This window comes from Sycon ciliatum, chromosome 8 (genome assembly GCF_964019385.1).
Source record: "Sycon ciliatum chromosome 8, ocSycCili1.1, whole genome shotgun sequence".
Classification (NCBI taxonomy): Eukaryota; Metazoa; Porifera; class Calcarea; order Leucosolenida; family Sycettidae; genus Sycon; species Sycon ciliatum.
The window spans coordinates 20,835,131-20,857,640 of record NC_088650.1 but is presented as its reverse complement, the minus strand read 5'-3'; the positions used below and the strand labels follow the sequence as shown (position 1 = coordinate 20,857,640).

Genomic DNA, 22,510 nt, shown 5'->3' with positions numbered 1-22,510 from the left:
TGGGGTGTCGTGAAAAAAATCGTGAAAACCCGCGGGCTGCTTGCACGCGGCGCGGCCGCGCAACGAGCGTCTTCAGCTTCGCGATCTCCATCTGACGTAATCGATCGTTGATAGTTTTGAGCAGCAGCATTTTTTTTCAAGACTTCTAAAACTGCAATGTGAAAAGTGAAGCTGGATGACAATACGAGAGTTAGAACATAATTGTCCTGCTCATGTTCGTATTCTAGTAGTATCGTTCCTTGTTGGGTTCCAGAAATGTCCGACTCAGAAGGAGAGGAATTCTCTGGTGATGAGGTACGCCTTTGAAGTACCTGTGTGGACATTGGGGATCATGTTGTGAGAACAATTATTTTGTAATTTCTGCTGTTTGTTTGCAACGAAGATCGAAGACGACCTAGATGAAGAGGAGGATGAAGATGAGGAGGAGGAATCAGAAGAAGAATCTTATGGCCAGAAGAAAAAGTCCAAAGCACCGCGAAATGCCGGTTTCATCTTAGATGAAGCAGGTGAGTACAAACTTAAATTATTTAAGGGCTGCAACGGTACGGGTAGGGGTTTGATCTGGTAGCGAGTTCGGGTATTTCTATCCGGGTAGCACGAGTACTCTATCGGGTACTTTTTGACATGGTACCAGTACACTGGTACAGTGTACATGGTATCGCATGAGCGGGATCACCACAATACGTTCATACAGTGAGTGTGCATTTACGCTACAGAGAAAGATGTACAGTTACCACATAGCAGTACATGTACTTCTTACATGCACCATTGTGAAAATACAGTACTCCAACGACGCAATCGAGTTCTCAGGCACAAACTGCTAGCCGAATACCCGCTCTAATTACGGGTAGCACGGGTACCCTACCTCCCGATGACACCCCTGACTTTTTTTTACTTTTCTTGGGGCTGTTACTGGTGATATCATTGGTTTCTGTGTCTACTGTCTTCCTCTATTTAAACTACAGAGGTCGACGAGGAGGAAGAAGAAGATGAAGATGAAGCAGAGGATGGTTTAGATGATCTGATAGCCGATCGAGGTATGGGGAGAAAGAGAGAGAGAGAGAGAGAGAGAGAGAGAGAGAGAGAGAGAGAGAGAGAGAGAGATAACAATTGAAAATTGTAATCTTTTCAAGTACTTGAGGAAGTGTGCATGTGAGCATTCATAGCTGTATTTTGTCAGCAGTGTACTAGTACTTTCTCTGCTGGATTTCCATTTTCTCTTGCCCAATCCTACTAAAAATTCACATGGCAGATGTTTGGATGGCTTCATATGCTACTGTCAAGAGTAACCAGAGTGTCCAACTGTGCATCCGAGTTTGAAAGTGTAATCCATCGTTTTTGCCACTATGGACGTCAAGCTACGGCATTAACTGGCGTATAAATGCATTGCAAAACCACAGTTGCAGATTACAGTTCCCAAAGCTTGTTAGAAATTACCTGAACAACATACTATCCTAGCCATTCTTAACGAAGTTTCTTCCATACATGTAGGTGGAGTTTATTCTAAATCATGTGCTCTTGCTACTATTCTATCCATCTTTTTCAGTCTGAAACTTGCTGGTAACTAACCAATGTGCATCGGTCCTTGTTTTCTAGAGTGCTTCACTTTCTTGAGATTGTCTTCATATTTTTACTTGGCTTATGAATTTTCGACTTTTTCCTGTGTCTGGTGTAGATGCTGGCCGGGGTGATGATCGGAGAGTGAGTTACTGCCACATTGTTTCTTCTTCTAGGCATGCAGGCAGTGTGTGCGCTTCATGGGTGCCAAGTATTGCATTGAAAAAGCGAATACCGTAAAAGCCCCTGTATACGCCCACTCGAAATTACGCCCACCCTCCGTGTACACGCCCAGTCAGGGGAAGTCAACACTTTTGTTTCAAGATAGCGCCCATGCCCATGTATACGCCCAGGTATGCCAGCAACACCAGTACATGTACAGGTACTGATACCGAATACTTACTGCTATCCCTATTCCAAGTATACGCCCGGTTCCAAAATAACGCCAGTGCCCTTGTATACGCCCAGGGAATCGAGGCTTCTATTCTTTATGCCCGGGGCCTATACACGGGCTTTTACGGTATACAGTTTGTTATATTGGTGCCTATGCTACGAACAGGCAGTGCGTATTTATGCAGTGAAACATGATCCTCTTTGTGTTGTAGTTGAACTTCATAGCTGCCTACTTGTAGTTTTGATGATAGAGGCCGAATCTGTGCAGCTGCTTGCTGATTTATTATGTCATGTGTCAGTTTCATGTTCTTACTGCCCCTGATTAGCTTGGTCTAGGAACTGTAAGACAATGCTATACTCTCTCTCTCTCTCTCTCTCTCTCTCTCTCTCTCTCTCTCTCTCTCTCTCTCTCTCTCTCTCTCTCTCTCTCTCTCTCTCTCTCTCTCTCTCTCTCTCTCTCTCTCTCTCTCTCTCTCTCTCTCTCTCTCTCTCTCTCTCTCTCTCTCTCACTCTCTCTCACTCTCACTCTCTCCCTCTCTCTCTCTCTCTCTCTCTCTCTCTCTCTCTCTCTCTCTCTCTCTCTCTCTTTTTCTCTCTCTCTCCCTCTCTCTCTCCCTCGATCGACAGTCTGTACGGATCGGGCATCTATTGGTGTATTTGTAAACGCATTTCTCCTTGTGTTCATTTGTGATGTAGACACATATCAAAGCAGACAATGAGTTACACTTCGGGTGAGTCAGTTCTCTCTCTCTCTCTCTCTCTCTCTCTCTCTCTCTCTCTCTCTCTCTCTCTCTCTCTCACACACACACACACACACACACACACACACACACACACACACACAAACACACACACACACACACACACACGCGCGCGCGCGCGCGCTTTTGAGACCTTAGATGCCCATCCCCAGAGGCGATGATAGCGATGCTGCAGCATAGCAGAAGCCATAGCAATATGTGCTCAGATGGCACCATCTAACAGCTTGCAAGGCTGAAGAATTGGCTTTCACTGCTTACCTGGTCTACCACACACAGCTTATTGAAGCATTTTGATTCTGTTCAGTGAATACACACACGCTCGTCAGGCTGTCCAGCTATTCTGCTTTGAGCTTGCCAGTCCCACTCTTGACTTTGTGGGTATCCCGCTTTGGAATGGTGGCAAGTTGGCATAGCGAGTACCCATGACCCCCCACGCACACATATCTGCATACACTTTCTTACGCACATAGAGTTTGCTGTTTGAAGTGCAAGCCTATTTAGTATTTACTTAATTTGTGTATGTTTCTGTCTGTGAAGTATCCCTGATGTACCTGTAGTTTCTGGACATTGTATTGTATGACTTCTCTGTGGTATGTTTTCTCTTCTGCAGTAATAACTCTGATATGCACCAAGCAGAAGAGTATTACATGAAGAAGTATGGGTCCGCAGATTTGGATGATGATGATATGTAAGTGATGTAGTGTGCATGAACAATTGTGTCATATCTGGATTTTTGCTTCAGTGTGGATTAGTCCGCAGATTCTATCCTTTCCTTTAGGCTGTAGCCGCACTAGGTACAAAAACTGAGTATATACAGCGTTGTAATAGAAGTCGGCAAGAAGCAGCTGCAGCCTTAGTATTTAGTGTACATGTAGTATGTGTGCACTGAATATCTTGGTGCTCGTCTCTCATATTATTTTTTATTTTTGTTCCTTTCTCTAATGTTTCTGTGGCTGTGTTTCTGTGTGTGTGTTCTGTGTGTGCGTGCATGTGTGTGTGTGCGTGTGTGTGTGTGTGTGTGTGTGTGTGTGTGTGTGTGTGTCAGGCCAATCTCAGGCAGTACTGCAGGTCCTATTTCACAGCAAAGTTTGCTGCCAGGAGTCAAGTAAGCTTGACAGTTCTTTTGAATACATTGTGCTGTTGTGTTTTACCACTGCGGTGTTGTGTGCCGCTTCATCTTACTATCCACTACTGTTTATTGGACTGCCCTGACGCGCGACCAGGCTAGTGCGACAAATTTTTGTTGAGTTCGTAACGCGCGTCCGGCGGGGTGCGGCGATCTTTTTTTCTGAAAAGAAAAAATGATGCGGCAAAAGCAAAAAAATGATGCGGCAATAGCAAAAAAAGTGATGCGGCAATAGCAAAAAAAGGACTGCGGCAATATAGAAACCTGTGTAACGGCTCCTGTGCGACTTTGCATGTAACGCCATGCGTGCGGCAAACATGTGCCAATGTAACGCTTCATGGCCTCACTGCGGCAACATATATTGCCAGTACGGTAATACCCATACGATGGTGATAACTGCACGGAAGTTACCAGTTACCCATGTGTGCTGAAGTACTGTGGCTGATTGCAGAAGTTCTAAATGTTGTTTGCCTGTCTACTGTTTGTTTGTATTGAATAGGGATCCTAATTTGTGGACAGTGAAATGCAAGGTATGTGCCAGCGACTGGACCACGTTCAGTCAGTGGTGATTTTTCTAATTCAGTAGATATGCCTATGTCACGCCGACCTAGGTGGGTCCAGTGCTAAAGTTGCTAATTGTGCCCCCTTCTTTGGTTTTCTTCAAGTGTATAAACCCGCTCTCTCAACAAGAGATCGGAGCTCGTGTCTAAGTGTCCTCATGAGAACAAGTTCTGCCTTCATAACTTTTTCCGCATGGCCGCGTGCATATAGCTTTGTAGTTAAAATGCTTTGCTTCACGGAAACGTATTTCATTGCGAAGAGCTGCGCTTCGGTCCTCTGAGCTGTGCTGATGAGCTCTAAGGCCACACCGTTTTTTATCTATGTTTCGCGTCCCCCGCGCGCATGTATTTCACAGCCGTTCAAAAAAAAAGGAACATATGTTTTTGGAAAATGCAATACAAATTTAATGCAGACCCAGAAAACCAGAAAAGGAAAAATGTAACCCAAAAGAGAAAAAAACGTGATTGTTACTCTTACAATGTATGTTGGCATCATTTGTTCTATTTATCGCATGATTGTACTCAGCTCACATACAATGGCATGTACATGTACATGTGTGTGTAATAAGCTGGGCCGCAAGTCATACGATCATCATGCCGCCATGGCAGAGGGGATACACTCATGTATTCATGGATGTGTGAATTTAATGTTCAATGTACTGTACATGAACAGTGCCGGGTCCACACTGTACAATACAATGCATGTACAATGTTTTTTTTTGGATGGCTTTTTATTTTTTTCGCCCTCCCTCATTGATTTCATCAAACATGGTGACGCGAAACATAGAAAAAAGCGGCGTGGCCTAACAGATCGAAACAGTTGCTGTCCACAGACTTAAGTAGCTTTGTAGTTAGGTACTTATTTATGCAACCTGTCTCTTTTTTGTATGCTTGTTTGTTCCCCCTGTTCTTTTAGCACGTAAGCCTGCCAGCACTAAATTTCATCTCCTGCATTTATACCACCTTTGTGACACTGCTGCATGGCTCCTAATCATGAATAACGTGAAACTCTGAGCTGCATCATAGCTTCTTCCTTTCTCTTTCCTGACTGTGTGGAATGCTTTACCTTACCGGTATAGGGTCCTCGAGCGCTCTTCGGGCAGTGGAGCGCCCTACTTGATTACATTAAAAAAATACATTTGGTCATGTCCTGCTTCTAGGTCTTTTTTGTCTGATAGAAAGGGTCATGTCGCAGTTTTGCTCCTTTTCACCACCTGCTGTGCATTTTTAATATTTCGAAAATCAAAACACTGTCGTTTCCAATTGCTTATTGAGTGTCTGTTTGCTTTTGACCATTTTAGCTGGGCACAGAGAAAGAGACAGCATTACAACTTATGAGAAAGTCTATTGTGATGGAAGCCAAGGGAGAGGTAAGTACGAGTGGTGCCGGCAGTTTTCCACAATATTGCACTGTTGTGCCATTCCATCTGGTTCAGCTGTAGTCTGTGTGGCGTATGTAACTGTAACATACTGCATTTGTGTGTGGCCTGTTCCTTTGCTTTGTATCTTGAGCTAATAGACGCAATGGACTGTGCTTGTAGTTATGCCTCAATCTTTTGTTTGCCATCATGTTCTCCGTGTTGATGTTGGTTTCCATCACAGCCTCTGCAAATCAAGGCGGTAGTGTGTCCAGAAGGTCTGAAAGGATACATCTACATTGAGGCGTATAAACAGTCTCATGTCAAACAGGTCAGTAGTGGCAAGCTCTGCTAATTACATTGTTCTAACAGGTCTTGGATAGCTTGCATGGCATTTTTCCTTCTGTGGATGGAAGATAGAAAGCCATGGAATTTTCTTCATGCAGTGGCTCGAGCAGTGCTTCTAGAGACGGACGTGGCGCCCGCCCTGCTCTATTTGTATCAACAAGAGCCAATAAGTCCCAAGAGTATGCAACTCAGATCTCCAAGCTATGGGTGCTCTGCACGATGTGCTACCTTCATTGTAGTGAATCGACGATCCAGTGAACTGGATTTGAATTGTTCTTCGTTTATGTGGAATGTTTTCATCGAGAGTAAATAAGCTCCCAAGAGTGTGCAATGGTACATATGGGATCTCCGACGGCGAAAACTCGTATCAAGTGTTCCAAGTACATTCCGTGCTACGCACAACGAAGACCAGTGTGTACTCAGTCTGACTATCTGTGCTATTTTTACTACTCCACTGCCCACTAAAAGGACTGGGAACGTACAACGTGAACAACTCACCACGTGATGTGAGTTTTCGCCATCAGCCGGTCCCATAGAAAGGGTATCCAGAGTTGCACACTCTTGGGAGCTTATGTACTCTTGATTTCATGCGTAATATGGTAGATTCAAACGCCATTGTCTGTACACGGAGCATTTATTACACATGAAGCCCTCGGAAGTATCCGAGCACCTAGAAAATATTGCAAGCCAATACTGCAATGGCTTGGCTGATTCCCCAGTTTGGGGCTGCATTGATGTGTATCCATTTTAATTATTCTGAGTAGGGGATGTGGAGTTGATCACTTTTGTCCAATGTGTGGGTGTATGTGTGGTCCCGTTTGTGTGAACATAGGCCATTGAAGGTATTGGGAACTTGAGAATGGGTCGGTGGAACCAGCAGATGGTGCCAATTCGTGAGATGACGGATGTAATGAAGGTTGTAAAAGAGATTCAGACGGTAAAACGTGGACAATGGGTGAGATTACGGCGGACGATGTACCGTGATGACATTGCTCAGGTACGTACATTCAACACCGTACATTGTCGTCATTGTTGCTTGAGGAATTTTGTGCTGCTCTGTATGTAGATGCTCGTGCTATTACCGTAAAGTACCGTTGATCCGCCCCCTCTCTAATTCCCGCCCCCTGTCGATTTTCTCCTTGTGAAGCGACTTTGGCGTATACAACGAAATACGATGTTGAACCGACGCATGCACTGCTGTACATAATACTTGCCAATCCAGGATCAAAATGTGCACAATCCAGCACATTGAGTCTGATCCTCTACGTTGTTGTACATCGTACTGCACTTGACAGCCTTGATCTAATTCCCGCCCCCTGCCGAAAACCCAGCTGGGAAGCGACATGGCGTGGGGGCGGATCAACGGTACTTTACGGTAATTTCAATAAATTTGCAACAGGTTATGTTTTCCTTTACATGTATTCCATGTGTAGGAGCAGGCTTGAGAAGGCCGTATCATTTTTAAATTGCTTGCATTTGTACTATGTTCTTGGAAACGATTGTTTCTCCAGTTCTAACCGATTCATCCTTGGATACTAAAAGTGAGAACTCCTTTCCCCTTGTTCATGTCGTTTCTGTTGTGTGGACTCTAGATTGACTATGTGGACAATTCTCGGTCTCAGGTATGCGTTACAATGGGTTAATTTGCTCTACGCGTAGCGTGCGTACATTGGACCAGGGTGTAGATGTAAAGATGTGTTAATGATAGACTCTCTTCAGCCATGTTGTGTACTCAATCAAAACATATTCATGGTAATTTGTGCAGCGCGGTAAAGGGTGGTCGTCTGAATTTGCTTTCACAACTCTGTTTTGAAACTACGAGTTAGTCGAGATATATATTTCCTTGTTTGTTGTTCTTCATCTTGTTCTTGCTCTTGTTCACAGTTCGTGTTGTTTTTGATGTGGGGTGTTTGCTTCTTGTTTTATGCTTACCCTTTTTTCAGCTGGTTCTGAAACTGATACCACGTATTGACTACAACAAGCCACGTGGTGCTGCGAAGTCTGCAATAGTAAGTCTGGGTCTCCAAACATGTGTATGTACTGCACACTCTTCTCTTAAGTATCGCAAAGTCAGGGCCTGACCAACGCAGCTTCACCCATGGAGCCTAGCTCGGTGTTTTTGCTGCAGAGTTTCCAACGCGCCTTGTGCCGATCGGCCGGCTTTGGAGATATCCCAGAACGATACTTCTCTTGGGTTAGCCATTTATCAGAGAAGGCACAGCCAGGCATGATGGCTAACCAAATAAATACAAAATGCCACTACTACAGTCCATTCATTGGAAACTGGCACCCTAACTGTTTGGTGTCTCTCTCACATAGTTGTAGATATCGTGAAAACAACAGTACGTCCTGCATTGTGTGACCCGTGCAATTACTCCTTGCCACATCTGAGGCCAGAAAAGTCCAAGAACAGGGAAATAGAAATTCAGCCAGGTTTTACAAAATTAGGACAGGTATGCCATGGCAAAATGTATGGAAAAGCAGATCCGAAACCCAGATTTTTGAGATTTAAAGTGGGTTTTTGATCCTCAATTCGGCCCAAATCCGACTTTCAAAAGCCAGCGGGCCAGTTTCCGATGAATGGGCTGTAGTTTCACTACAGAACGTTGTACCAGAAGTGACAAATCGACTCGTCAAACACACAGCACAACAGGATATCTAAAACTGTATCGGTGAAGACACACCTCTGACTGTTCAAAAAATAACCGGGATACTAGTACTTGGCAGGTGTACTTACCGTGGTTGTTCTAGCTTCTTAGCACTGTTTCTGTTGCCCTTCTGCTGTTCAAATAGAGCACGTCATAAATATTATGTGTGTGCTGTGCGTGATTTTCATGACAATATCCATAGGAACCTGAAAAGCGGAAGAAAGGTGGCCGTGCTCCGCAGAAGCCCTTCAACGTGGAGAACATCCGGTATGCAGCGCATTTTTGAATTTTGTTTAGCCTCTAGGATACCAGTACCAATACTGTGTAGAAGAGGCTTTGTGCATGGCATATCTCAGTACCAAGTCTCTACATCAGGAAAGTAGACACGGTTTGCTTGTCACAGTTGCAGCTACTATGAGTGCCTGAAGCTCTCCACACTTAGCAACTGGAGCCTGAGCTGTGCATTCAGAAATGTGTACAGTTGCTCAGTCTGGCTTTCCTGGTCTATTATCGTCGTATATCGTTCATTGTATTCTTGTTGATGATACTTGGATAAGCTATAATTGTGTGACATTATGTTAGATTAGTCACTTCTGCAATAGCTACAGTCAACTTCGCTTATAACGACATTCGGCGGGGCATTGGAGAGTGTCCTTATTCGCGAAGTGTCGTTATACCCGAAGTCTCATTATATGTGTTACAGGTGGATGGGACTTTGCCCTGGGCATGAAAATTCTGTCGTTATTCGCGAATTGTCGTTATATCCGCAGTCGTTATTAGCGAAGTTGACTGTATGTGCCACAAGGACTCTGGCAACATCATGACCGATACTGTATGTGTGTGCATGTGTATTTGTGTGCATTTGTATGCGTGGGTGTGCATGCGTATACGTGGCTGTTCATGTGCATGTATACTGGCTATGTTCTGTGCACAGTGCCATTGGAGGTGATGTAAACAAGGATGGTGACTTCTTCTTGTTCGAGGGAAATCGCTACCGGAAAGGATTTTTGTACAAAACAATGACAATGTCAGCTGTGGTAAGTCTGTTTTTACTGCACTTCTGATGTACTCTGCACTGCTATGTACTAACGTTAGTACAGTTGCGCTCACTGAAATTCGACCTACGGTGCAAACCTGGCGCCCTGGACCAGTTCCGATTACATCACTGTACATGTACTTGTGCTGGATTGTGTACGTCCGGCCACATCCGTACCATTTCCAGGGCGTTAGGGCCGTGCAAGTTGAGGGCGCCAAATATGCACTTTGGGTCTAATTTCACCGAGCACAACTATAGTTGCTGGGATTGCATTGAGACTGATTCACTCAGCCTTTTTTGCAGACTTTAGGAGGTACTCTTTGTCTGTGATATCGTGTTATTTGGTGCCTGTGCATCAGAGTCCTAAGCGGAACATCAACATTCACACAAGTAATGGAAATCCTGCTAACAAGAAAAATCCACCGCTCTGTTCCCATACTAATATATGCTGGCGTAGCAAACCTGATAAAAGCATGTGTATTGTGTGCAATTGTGCATACCAATTTGCACAACAGCTTCTCATAATTATGTGCACTTCACGTGTGTATTTGTTCCTTCGATTGTGTCTTTGCAGATCATCGATGGTGTTAAGCCGACGCTCGCGGAATTGGAGAAGTTTGAAGCAGTTTTGGAAGATACAAAGTTAGAAGGTTGGTTTGTCTGATGTGCTTTAGTCTGGGTTTTTTAATGTTGTGCACACATCTTCTTAGTTTGTAGAGTGTGGCACGTTGCAAACAAAAACAAAGTAATACCATGGCTTTCGAATACTTTAGTTACCCATGCATGCTGGACACTTGGTGCAGAATTCACCCTCACTTTTTTTCTTATGCACATGCTCAGTTGGTGCTCAGAAAGAAGAAAACTTGGATCTTCAGTTTGCCGTGGGTGATCCAGTTATGGTCGCTGAAGGGCAGTTAGTAAATCTAGCTGGTCGTGTCTTGGCAATTGAAGGAGATCAAGTAACCGTCCTACCCGTTCACGATGATTTGAAGGTCAGTGGCAGCATCATCGTGCAGTAGTTTGTGCTTGATGTATGATGAACAAGAATGTCTTGTGATATTATTCTTGCATGCTGCAAGCAATTTTTGCTGCTTTGAGTGCTTTGCTTATCTATTTGTGTGCTTTTCAGGTTTTGTTTGCGCTTCTTGAAGGTGCCATCAATGTGGTATTAATGTAGTGTTGTAATAACTGTTGTTGTATACACTTCTGACCTTTGGTATTTCTCTTGTTTCCTTGGATTTGTTGTGGTCTTGCAGGAAGCATTAGTGTTCCCTGGTAAAGAGTTGAAGAAGCATTTCAAAGTCGGAGATCATGTCAAAGTTGTGCGTGGCAACCATGAATCCGAGACAGGAATGGTTGTACGAGTGGAGAACAATGTCGTCGTGCTCTTCTCAGATCTTAGCATGAAAGAGGTAGGTCTCTCTTGCACTTGCTATGTGTGTGGAACATCAATCATTGCAGGGTATGATTGTTGGCTGCTTGTGGTGCTATCTTTGCTTCGGGTCATTTAGTGCTGTACTTAACAGCCGATTTCTGTGTGTGTGTGCATGTATGCGCGTGCGTGCGTTTGTGGGTGTGGTGTGTGGGTGGGTGGGCGCGCGTGCATGTGTTATGTGTGTGTGCATGTGTGTATTATTAATTTGTCTGTGCACGTGTTCACGCTTGCCCTGCAGCTGAAAGTCTTACCAAGAGATCTGCAGATTGCTGCTGAGCGCAGTACTGGCGTTGATCAGTCTGGCCAGTTTAGAGTCGGCGATTTGGTCCAACTCGAGTAAGTCAGCCGACACACATCCTGACAGATCTGCATTGCATACTCATTCACTTTGGTTTCTATGTCTGTTACGTGTATGGCTATTGGTTGGTCTTTGACTCCATCATTTGGTGAACATGTAATGCATAGAACTGATTATGTTTTTTTGTTTTACTATGGCGTGTACAGTGCGCAGACAGTCGGTGTCATTATCCAGGTGGACAGGGAACAGCTTCATGTCCTCAATCAGACTGGAAAGGTTTGTTTGACTGTTTGTAATGAGCGTATTCCCAATATTTTAATGGAATACCTGCTGCTGCTGCTGCTGGGGACATGAGTGCTTTGGCCAGCTGGTTTTGGACTTGCCAGCCTCCAGAGTTGGACTCCACTACAGGGTGTATTCTAGGACGAATTTCCAACCGGTGACGACCGTCCAATGAAGAGTGGGGGGGGGGGGGGGGGGTCCGGGTGCCCCCCCCCCCCCCCCCCCGGAAAAGTTTTTCAAAATACAACCCAAATATGGCACTCGACAGCAATTTAACAGATTTCTTGGTGCTGGAGTACAAACTCGTGACCCTAGTACCAGCCCACGCTGCTTCGCTGGAAGTATCCGTCCAGAAAAAAGCGTTTGACCATTCACAGCTCCATTCACCCACAGAAAAGTACGGGCGGTTGGAACTGATTTGTAACTTTTCAACCGGTCGCCAACAATTTCAACCGGTCGAAAACCGGTTGGGGCGGTTCTAGAAAATTCCCTGCACTAGTAGCATGGAACAGGTGCTGTGCTAACAAATGTGTTGATGCATGAGCGAAGTACTTCTTTACGTGGAATAAACTGGGCTGACAACCAAAGTCACCTGCGTATTCCCAACACCGAGTCCCGAGTCTTTAGTTTTCTTGGTACAGTACATTTTATTCTTGCACTTTCCCGCTGTTGCATGTTGTGTGGAGTCACTGGAGTGTATCCGAATACTAGTACCAAGTGCCAAGTACCAAGCGTGTATATGCGTTAAGTACATCCAACGAGTATTGGGGTGACACCACGTTGTTCCATGCTCGAGTACTCTGAGGAGGTGGATAACATCTTTGGCAATGTTGCTTAGAGGTCACCTGCATTATATCCATGGTTTCTTTGCCGAGTCATTTATTTCTGATGCTGTGTGTCTGTGTGCGTTCGTGTGCCTGTGTGTGCTTTCATGTATTCGTGCATGCAGGAGGTTACTGCACGATCTCAAGCTGTTATCAAGAAGAACTGCCGCAATGCTGTAGCGCTGGATTCTGAACAGGTGAGCTGAAGAAGCTTTGTAAGAGTACAATTCAATGTCACTTCCCTGTACTGTGCTGCAATACATGATGCCATATCATAAGGATAGTAAAAGCATTAGGGCCACTTCACGTTAGTGTGGGGGTGGGGTGGGGCGATGCATGTGTGTGTATGCATTGTGCAGTTGCATACTGGAGTGAGTGATTGGTTATGGCTGACACTTTTAGAACTGCCATTCATAATGTATGTGTAGTAGAGTCTGTCTTTCGCGACCACCCCACGCCATAGTTCACAGAAAACAGGGTTTTTAGACCGGTGATCCTTCTTCACAGTTAAAAATGCATGTATTGTATCATTTGTATGGTTCTCCCAAGACATTTAGGCTCTCATTGCAGTGGCCGCTCAATACACTTGAATACAGTCATGTACTGTACTTGGATGCGACTCTTGCTGGTGGTTATTGGAATTGATGCTTGTTGCCTGTTCACCAATCTGTTTGCTACATGATGTGATGCTGTTGCTGGTATTGTCCTGTGATTGTGTAATGTGTGGTGTGCAGAATGAGTTTCAAGTCAAGGATATGGTATCTATTGTTGACGGACCACACTCGGTATGTGCACATGTTGTCACCTGGTGATTTACTGCATTGATCAATTCTTTGCCTGGCCTTGACTTTAGGGTGCGGTTGCGTGGTACCATCTAGAAGAGGATCAAACATTTAGTGCACCATGAGCAGCCTCATGCCAAACGGTACTCCAGAAACAGAAACTACATGTAGTAGTAAGAGTCACTTGGTACGGTAAAACGAGTACATGCCAAGTGCAAAATAAACTGCTCTGGCTGCTCTAGCCTCTTGGCCGATCCAGAACAGGTGCAGTCCCGACAAAGACCCTACCCATATGCAATGCATCTGTGGTTTGTTCTTCTTGACAGCGTATTTGCCTATTGTCATCATCACGTTAGGAAAGCCATGCTTGGATTTTGTAAAATGACAGTCCATGCATCTTCCACCCTGCCTTGTGAGGTGTCGAAAGCTATCTATTGTCATGGCATAAGCAACTAGGCCGCTCTAACTATTGTGGTTGTGTAATCTCTACATGTGTATGTTATGATCTTCTAGCCTGGCCTTTACATGTACTGTAGATGACGACTGATGCTGATACATGTACGTGACCACTTATGTATGCTGCATGCCTGTTGAAGTTCATGTACATGTACATGTACATCATTTTGAGTGTAGTGCATGGTGTAATTTGTGTCCATAGGGAAAGCAAGGTGAAGTCAAGCATCTTTTTCGGAGTTATGCCTTCATTCAAGTTCGTACAATGGTGGAGACAGGCGGTATCATTGTCGCACGAACGCGTCATGTTCTTTTGGCTGGTGGTCCTAAAGTGAGTGTTATGTGCGCGTGTATGTGTATGTGTGCATACCCACGGGTGTGTGGAGTAGAACTCAGCTCTAGACGAACACAGGACAACGCTATGTTCTGGATATTGTGTGGTAAGATATCATCAACTGTGATTCTCAGAAGTGCCTTCATTTCCTCCAAAGCAAGGCATGTATAGTACTGAGCTGTAAACATGATGATGCCTATGTTGTTTGTTTGTCACTGCAGAACATGTCGCGTGGTGCCAGTGGTGCGTTTGTTGCCATGTCCCCACGACTATCCAGTCCAGCACATCCGAGCAGTAAGTCATTCAGCACACATGTGTGTTTGTGTGCAATGCTTCTCATTGTGTAGACAGTGCTTTCACAGCCGTGCTGTATTTCCTGGCATTTCACGGTTTCTTGCTCTTGTGTTGCATAGTAGTTCATGGTGGCTCCTGTGATGTACAATGTAGATTGTTGCTGGTTTGGATCTGCACTCATATCTCGTTTATCCGAGCGGTCCGGGACCGGGCACTGCCCGTAATTTTGAAATGTCCGTAACTCCGAATCACATATATTTTGATGGGGAAAGACCGTAGATATGGCGTGTGGCGTCACTTTTTCCTCAGAAAGTAACAAAAGAGTAGTTATATTTCTTCTGAAACTCGCCCAAAGGGTGCCCGGTAGACCGAAGTGCATGTAACTTCGGTGTCTGGATAACCAAGGTATGAGTACCTGAAAGGTAACTGGTCACTGATGGATATTTAGCCTAGAGGAAGAACATCAATACGTATTGTTCTTATCTCATTATCCTTGGGCACAATACGTGCTGGCTTTGATCATACATGTATGCTCTGGTCATTACCAGCACTTTGAAATCCACACAGGAGCATACAGTGTGAATACTGCAGTACTGAAGTAGTAGTCAGTAGTACGGTACTGTGCTTTGTATGAACAATGTGTAGCCTTGTTCACTCCTTGCATGGGGAGGTGGCGCATGCTTTTGTCCTATGTTCATATATCCTGCGTGTCTGTGTGCCTGTGGTGTACAATGTACGCGTGATATGTTATGTGCATACGTGTAGGCGGTCGTGGGCGTGGGGCTCAACGCGGTGCAAATGCCGGTGGTGGTCGAGGACGAGGTGGTGGTAGAGGTGGAGGTAGAGGTGGTAGAGATCAGGAGTTGATTGGAAAGACCGTTCGAATCTCACAGGGAACCTTCAAGGGTGAGTTGTTATTGTGTGCACTGATGACAGTGATGTGTAAAAACTGATCTTTATGCAACGGTAACGATACCCGTACCTTTGTGACTAGACCCATGCTCAGTTGTTCCTGATTGTTTTGTTCTCTACGTCTATGCTGCTGCTACTGTTGCTACTGTTGTGTATAGGTTACATGGGAATCGTCAAGGATGCCACCGACACTACAGCTCGTGTTGAACTGCACGCCGACTGTAAGACTATCACAGTCGACAGAAGTCGTTTGTCAACTGTTGAGTAAGTGTATGCAGCTCTTGCACTGAAGCATTCCACGTTGTGTGCACATGCTTGCATGCATATTTGCATATGGATACATTTATTTGCAGGGTGTTGAAATTCTGGTTTATGTTGTGCAACAAGTGTGAGCAAGCCAAGTTAAAGAGTGTTCTTTGTTGTGTACTGTAGAGCCGAATACTGGCGCCATCACGGTCCTTACCGAACCTCTCTAACTGCTGGCTTCAGTGTGTTCTCATGCCTATTCAGTTGCTTCCAAAGATTCTTTGGGGGCATATAATCCGTCTTGTCCTTGTTCTTGTTGCTTTTCCTCACTGCTGCTGGCCTTGCTGTTGCTACTGCTGCTGCTGTTGTTGTTGTGTGCAGTGCTGTTGGTGGTGGTTCCACGCCACACTACTCACAGACGCCAGTGTACGGTAGCCGCACGCCCATGTATGGCTCACGCACACCCATGTATGGTGCCGGTGCAGCCGGATCTCGTACGCCAATGTATGGTTCACAGACGCCACAGCATACACAGGATGGTATGTATGGAGTGCACCCCGAAATGCACAACTACCTGACTCTGTCCAGATTTAGTTTCGATACTGAGTAGGAATAGCATTCCCTTCCATGTTTCTGTGGCTCTTCCATGCACACAGCGCACGGCATGCGAATGCATGCCCAGTGAAGAAGAAAAAAAGCTTTTCGTTCCGTGTACAAAGCAAGGCTGGTCTGGTTACCAGAAGTAAAAGACGTTTTGGTATACCTGATTGTTTTTTCTTAACTTGTGACTATTATAGGAAGTCGCACGCCTCATTACGGTGAAGGTGGTCGTACACCAACGCACGCACCTGCCTGGGACCCAACGCAGGCGAATACGCCCGCAAGGTATGTGCTCTGAATCACTGCCTGTACTGCGTGGTACTTTGGAATGTCTGGACACTGCGTCTGGATGTCCTGGCTCTCAAGTTTATTCCATTGCTTATAAATGTATTGCAGGGAGCACACCGCACATCCTAATAGGTATGCACAGTTGGTCTACTAAAGGCATGCATGTTGGTGTGGGTACGCAGTTGATCTAGGCATACACGTTGCTGTGTACTGTAAGTCTACAAATGTTCAGTCCATTCAAGTTTCAGCCTCCCAAGGCTAGAACCCATTTCGGCTGCATCAAATTTTCGACCTGTACTGCTGCCGCCTGTAGACACTGTCACACTGAACCTTGCAAAGCAAAATTTCGGCCGAAAATAAATATGCGCTGAATATTTGTTGACTTACAGTAGGCACTACTAGGCAGCACTGATAGAAATGCCCTGTTGGAGTTGATTTGAGTTGCATGTGTAAAGCTCAGGTCGGGCGGGCTAACACTTTTCAGCTTGATTTACTCAGGTCGGGCGAGCTAACACTTTGCGTGATTTGCTCCGGTCGGGCGAGCTAACACTTTTCAGCGTGATTCTTCTGTCTCGTATCTTTCTCTCATCCTCTACTTTTGATTTTCTCACTACATGTACTTTCTTTTGATGTTGCTGTTGTCATTGCTCTCATTTCCTTTTTCTTGTGATGGTTGTTTTCTGATAGAGCCGATGAGTTTGACTATTCGTATGAAGGTAGTACGCCATCACCACAGGTAAGAAGATGGTCTTGCCTGGCTTCACTCACCTGCCACAGAGATGCCAAACATCCTGTGCAGTATTTTAAAAATCTCTTGGGCCAATGTTCTAGCCAGACCTGAAGTTGAACTGTGCTTTTGTGCACTTTTATGGTGCTCTGTATGTACTAGGTATGCATATGTACAGTTGGAGCCAAAGACATTCGACTCCTTTCACAGTGAACTGTGCCACTTGCAGGCCCAAATACAACATCAGCCTGCATGCATCTGACATAGCTTGCGCTTACTAGTGCATTTGTTCACGTAACCGTGCGGCGCAGTGGTCAGGTTTCTTTGACGCCAACTGTACTGTCTGCACTGCTGTTGCTGCATATTGTAATCCATATTGCTTGGCAAGTCACATAGGTGGGTTGTATGCACTCTGCTCTTCAGTTTTGATCAGTCTTCTTTTCTTTTTCGTGGTTCTCCTTCCAGCTCGGATATTCTGTCAAACCCGCAACACCAGGTGAGGACATTATCATGCCACCTTGTTTATGTTATGTTTGCTTAGCTTGCGTGGCCATTGAGGAGAGAAATAGAATGAAAGGAAATGTGTCAGTTAGGACTACTTCCTTCATGTTGTTATGATCGCATGTCGTTGTAGGCATGAAGAAGAATCTGATGTGTTTGTTGTTTAGGTGGTGTTTACGGTGGCCCAGCTACGCCGTCAGGTTACAATGCTGATACGCCAGCACCGTATACACCTGGAACACCGCAGGGATCCATGTACGGTACTGACATGACCTACTCGCCGTACACTGCGTCTCCTGCTTCGGCTAACACTCCGTACGCTGTGCCGCAGTCACCATCAACGTATAATCCACACACACCGGGTTCTGCTTTGGAAGAGGGTAAGCACATACACATGTAGCTGTACACATGTAAGTATGCACAGCATCCGCCATCTGTCCCGTTGTTCTTGCATTGTTTTCCTTTTTTGAAAGGTTTGATGTGGCATTTAGTATGTGTTACTCCTGCCACCTTCCTTTTGTCAGAGAGTTCCAACATTATTTTGTGTTCTGGAGACACCTACTGAAGTACTTGTATGAATGTTGGCTTTTTAAGTCCCATCCTTATTGCTGGTGTCTTTGTTTTGATGTTTTGTGAACATGTAGCTGCTACTCCTGCCATGCCAGATTGGCTTGTTGCTGGTGTTGAAGTCCGCATCAGTGACTCATTCAAGGTTCGTTGTGATTGTTGGTGTGCGAATAGTGCAGGATTGATTTTGCTGTGTTGCGCTCAGCAGCAAGTATACGTTTGTAGCAGCGGTGTGTGTATTTGGTGGTGGTGGTTGGGGGGGGGGGGGGAGCAGCACTGTACAGTCAGACCTCGCTTAACCGCACACATCCGTTTACCACAAACAATACCCGGATAGGCGAGGGAACCGGATAATCGAACACGCATACTGTATGTATGCATGACATGTGCTGTAAATCGGTAACCAGCGATTTTTTCCGGATGGCGAGGGATCCGGATAAAAGAGGACCGGATAAGCGAGGTCTGACTGTACTTGGTTACCAGCTTCTTGTTTTAGTCCATTACTGCCAAGATTCTGAGCTAGTTAGCTATCTTGCATACCTACTTCAAAGACGTGGTTGTGATGAATCCATGAGAGCTCTCCTTTCTCTCTCTGTGTATTCAATCATGCTCACAGGATGCCCAGTTGTCAGGTCGAAACGGCGTAATCAGGCAGCACACCGTAAGGCCTTGCTTGTGTCCTTCTATTGAGTGTTTGTGTCTGGCCTCTATCCAAGCATTGCCTTGGGCTTGGCTTTGTGTGCATTTGTTTGGCCAAATTTGCGCAGGTCTGCGTCCGTTTTTAGCTACCTGGTAGAGTAGAGTACAGTCCCTCTACCGTTAGAGGTAGACGGTAGAGGCAAATGCACGAACGCTATTCTACCGGATTTAGTAGTTTTTCACGATATGTACTTCCTCCCCGTCATTAAAATTGTCGCTTCGCACATCGCAAAGTTTGTGACTTGGCTCGTCTTAGTCAGACTGTCGGAATCGCTGTTTTCTGTGTTCAAACATTGGTGCTACCCTTCCTGCGCAATGTCTACTTGTTACTGAAGCCGTGGTGGTCTCGGACTTTGTCGGAGCTCTCTTCCGCACCAAGCAAATTCATCACGCTCCGCACTATTCCGCCCCAGAGCGCATATTGTTTGTCTGGCGTTCGTGCCGTCCCACATCGTTCGCGTGGGCATTTATCAATACCGCATGCTCGGGTATAAGAATCCTGGTATCTCTCCTGAATGCGAAATGCTGAAGTTGACGATGTCAAGAAGAAAGTGTTCTCAAATTCCTAAAATGCGCTACTTGTGGCGCATGGTGCTGCGAAGGTAGCATGTCTGAAAACACCAACAAATCAGCGAAACGCTTGCCAAGGAAAGAAGGTGCAGATCTGCTTACCCTGTCCCGCTGAAAGTTCGTTACAGTGTACTCGAAAATGCTAGCTTGCCTTCATCGCCTGCCACCTGGAGGCATGGATCGCTTGAAAACGAAGTCTCTTGACCTGAATTATTTTAACGAGCGTTTTGTTCAAGGCATTGTTTGGTGCTGAAGGGTCTGCCTCAAACTCTGATGAAGACGTCGACTTTAGCTGCAAGTGCAGCGAAGCGGGAGGCCACAAACTAAAGCTTGATCCGTCGACAATGCTCTGCCTCAATTTCTAGCTGATTTCTTTGCCCTTCGAGTGGACAAAATAAATTCGAAAATCGCTCTGAGAAGCGACAATTTTTAATGACGGGGAGGAAGTACGTGAACTGTTTATCTTCTGTAAGGAGTTGTGTACAATTCCTTGATTTTGCTGGAAATCCCTTAGCTCTACCAACTTCTACCGGCTTCTACCAACTGTTTTCTGGTAGAGCCGGTAGAGGAAAGTAGAATCTACGCTTTTGAGTGGAAAAGAACGAACACCTCTACCGAAAGAAGTAGTTTCTACCACAACCTGTAGATCAAAAACGAACGCCCCCTTAGAGGCATGTGTACTTTAGCATGCCTTGGTTGTTTCGGTACATGCTCATCCCTTGCCTTCGATTTTAGAGCCTGCTGAGTTATTTTTGTTTTGTCGGTGCAATCTTTGTTGCTGATTGTTTTTTTGTAATGATTTTTGTGTGTGTATGTGTATGTGTGGTTATTGTTTCAACTGCATGCGTAGGGTGCCACCTGTTCTGTACACGTGTTTGAGAAAGGCTATGACATTGATCTACCCGTCGCAGCTCTCAAGCAAGTTCCTCCTTCCAAATCATGCAAGGTAAATTGTACTTTAGGAAAGCCTGTCATTTTGTTTCAGAAATAAGAGAGCTTCCACTCTGCACCTGCGCCACGCATGCCGTGTACATGTACCTGAAAATCTTTCAGGAGTTGAATATGATGGTACAGGACACATACGTGGCGCAGGCGACAGAATGGAGCCATCCCACTGGTTACTACGGGTATATGAGATTCTCTGCGGGATGTGTTTGGTGGTACAGGACATGTACAGGTGCCCAGGCCTGGCGTCATGTCACTACATATGAGCGTGACTTAAGCCAAAAAGGACATGCTGTGCACACGTCATGGAGTCGGCAATGCAAGCTGATGTTGACCCATGACCTGCTCCGTTGGCCACTTTCGGGATCACTTGGTCACGTGATATGCAACCAGTGCCCCCCCCCCCCCCCCACACACACACACAAACAAACAAACAAAAACAAAAACAGATCCACGGTTCATGTGAGACTCGGCTAGAGGCCGAGTTTTCCGCATTCGTAGGAACGCCACCGCCCTTCAAGGATCAGAAGGATCACACAAACAAACATGCGGTGAATACACCAGACGTGCTACATCACTTTGTAGCGTCACTCGTCTGTGGCATAGCTTCTATGTCTTGGTGTTAGTGTAGACATTACTCAAGCTCAAGGGTAGAGGTAGAGAGGATGGTGTCGTTTCAGAGCGGTATGACAGTGGATAACTGCTTACCCAAATACTCATCACTGAGACATCAGCATGTATCGTTCACCCAAGATATGTTTTATATGAGGAAGCTGATGTGTCAAAATTTGTTCCGAGGTCGTCTATCGAATTGAGCTATTCTAAGTTATTGTGCTGGTCTGTTGTCTTTCCTAAATTTTCCATATCGAATAGGGTGTCACGATGTGGCTCCAATATGGAATAGTTTGTACTTGTAGTCCATTCAAAGCTCACCCTGAGTTCTGAAATATTCAATATCCTAAGTACTATCGCTCCACGCGGCTAGTACTGAGAAATGATAAACCTTGTGTGTGCCTCCATTAGTTTCAAAGTCTTTTCCACTGGTCTAAACGTCATACATGTTGCTATTTTGCGTAACATTCTAATATGTCATCCTGAGTGTCACTAGGATGGATGTGATGACCCCGAAGTTAGAAGGCCCGGATTTGTGATGCAGGCCCAGAATTAGTGTGCAACTCCCTGTATAGTCTGCCAAATAACCGCTATCTGTTGTGCGATGTGTTTGTTGTGTGTAGGTAATAGTTCTTCACTGGGACGCAGATGTAGAATGTAGAACCGGCAGTCTACTGAGCATTGACGGTTCTGACGGTGTTGTCAAGATGGATGATGGCAATCTGAAAATCATTCACCTCGACTCCTTGGCAAAGTTAGCGGACAGATGACCCTCATGATTCCTCTAAGGCCTAAGGCCTTCTCTCCGCCTTTCAATATGTGTGGTCTTGAGCACAGTTTGTGTCTGTGTGTGTCTATGTGTCTCATGGCATACATTCTCAATTGATACATACGCTCTCTCAGCAAACGCATGCATTACATTGCCATGATATATGTAAGGTTTCATGCCAGTTCACCACTCACGTGTCTTTACTACTCATACTCGTACTCTTCAGTCATCTTCAGAAGCATCATCATCTTTCATATGTTTTTAGTTATTCTCATAAAACAGTTGAACCATAGTGTGTAGCACGAAATGTGAAACTCAACAGTAATTCTAATAAACACAATTCAACCCATTCGTGGGCACTACGTAATGCTGACTTACTCTTTTTCTTTGCCATATTACTTTGCTGTCATGTGCTACCATGGTGAGGTGTGCAAGCAAGAGTACATAAACCCTGGTATGCACTCTTGGTGCAAGTGGACACGTGTGTGTATCAGGGAGTCGTACCCAAACCGGTTTGGGTATGACTCCTTGGTGTGTATGCATGGGGCCATGGTGGCTTTCAACACTAACCGGGTACATGTACCT

At 45.3% G+C, this 22,510-nt stretch overlaps 1 protein-coding gene across 1 annotated transcript; it reads left to right on the top strand.

Annotated features, from left to right (window-relative positions):
- Nucleotides 1-135: 135 nt before the first annotated feature.
- On the top strand, nucleotides 136-22,403 carry LOC135822295 (transcription elongation factor SPT5-like). Its single transcript, XM_065335029.1, has 35 exons — nucleotides 136-294; nucleotides 383-506; nucleotides 966-1,037; nucleotides 1,676-1,701; nucleotides 2,647-2,681; nucleotides 3,322-3,399; nucleotides 3,757-3,816; nucleotides 4,337-4,367; nucleotides 5,699-5,767; nucleotides 6,000-6,086; nucleotides 6,936-7,100; nucleotides 7,696-7,725; nucleotides 8,047-8,112; nucleotides 8,954-9,018; nucleotides 9,686-9,788; nucleotides 10,362-10,437; nucleotides 10,628-10,779; nucleotides 11,044-11,199; nucleotides 11,461-11,558; nucleotides 11,727-11,796; nucleotides 12,752-12,823; nucleotides 13,361-13,411; nucleotides 14,067-14,192; nucleotides 14,417-14,489; nucleotides 15,255-15,395; nucleotides 15,560-15,665; nucleotides 16,029-16,186; nucleotides 16,445-16,532; nucleotides 17,223-17,271; nucleotides 17,728-17,758; nucleotides 17,931-18,143; nucleotides 18,408-18,475; nucleotides 18,947-18,991; nucleotides 20,450-20,545; nucleotides 21,780-22,403. Exons 1-35 carry the CDS (start codon nucleotides 256-258, stop codon nucleotides 21,924-21,926), a joined length of 3,066 nt encoding a protein of 1,021 aa, XP_065191101.1. The 5' UTR covers nucleotides 136-255; the 3' UTR covers nucleotides 21,927-22,403.
- Nucleotides 22,404-22,510: the final 107 nt, after the last annotated feature.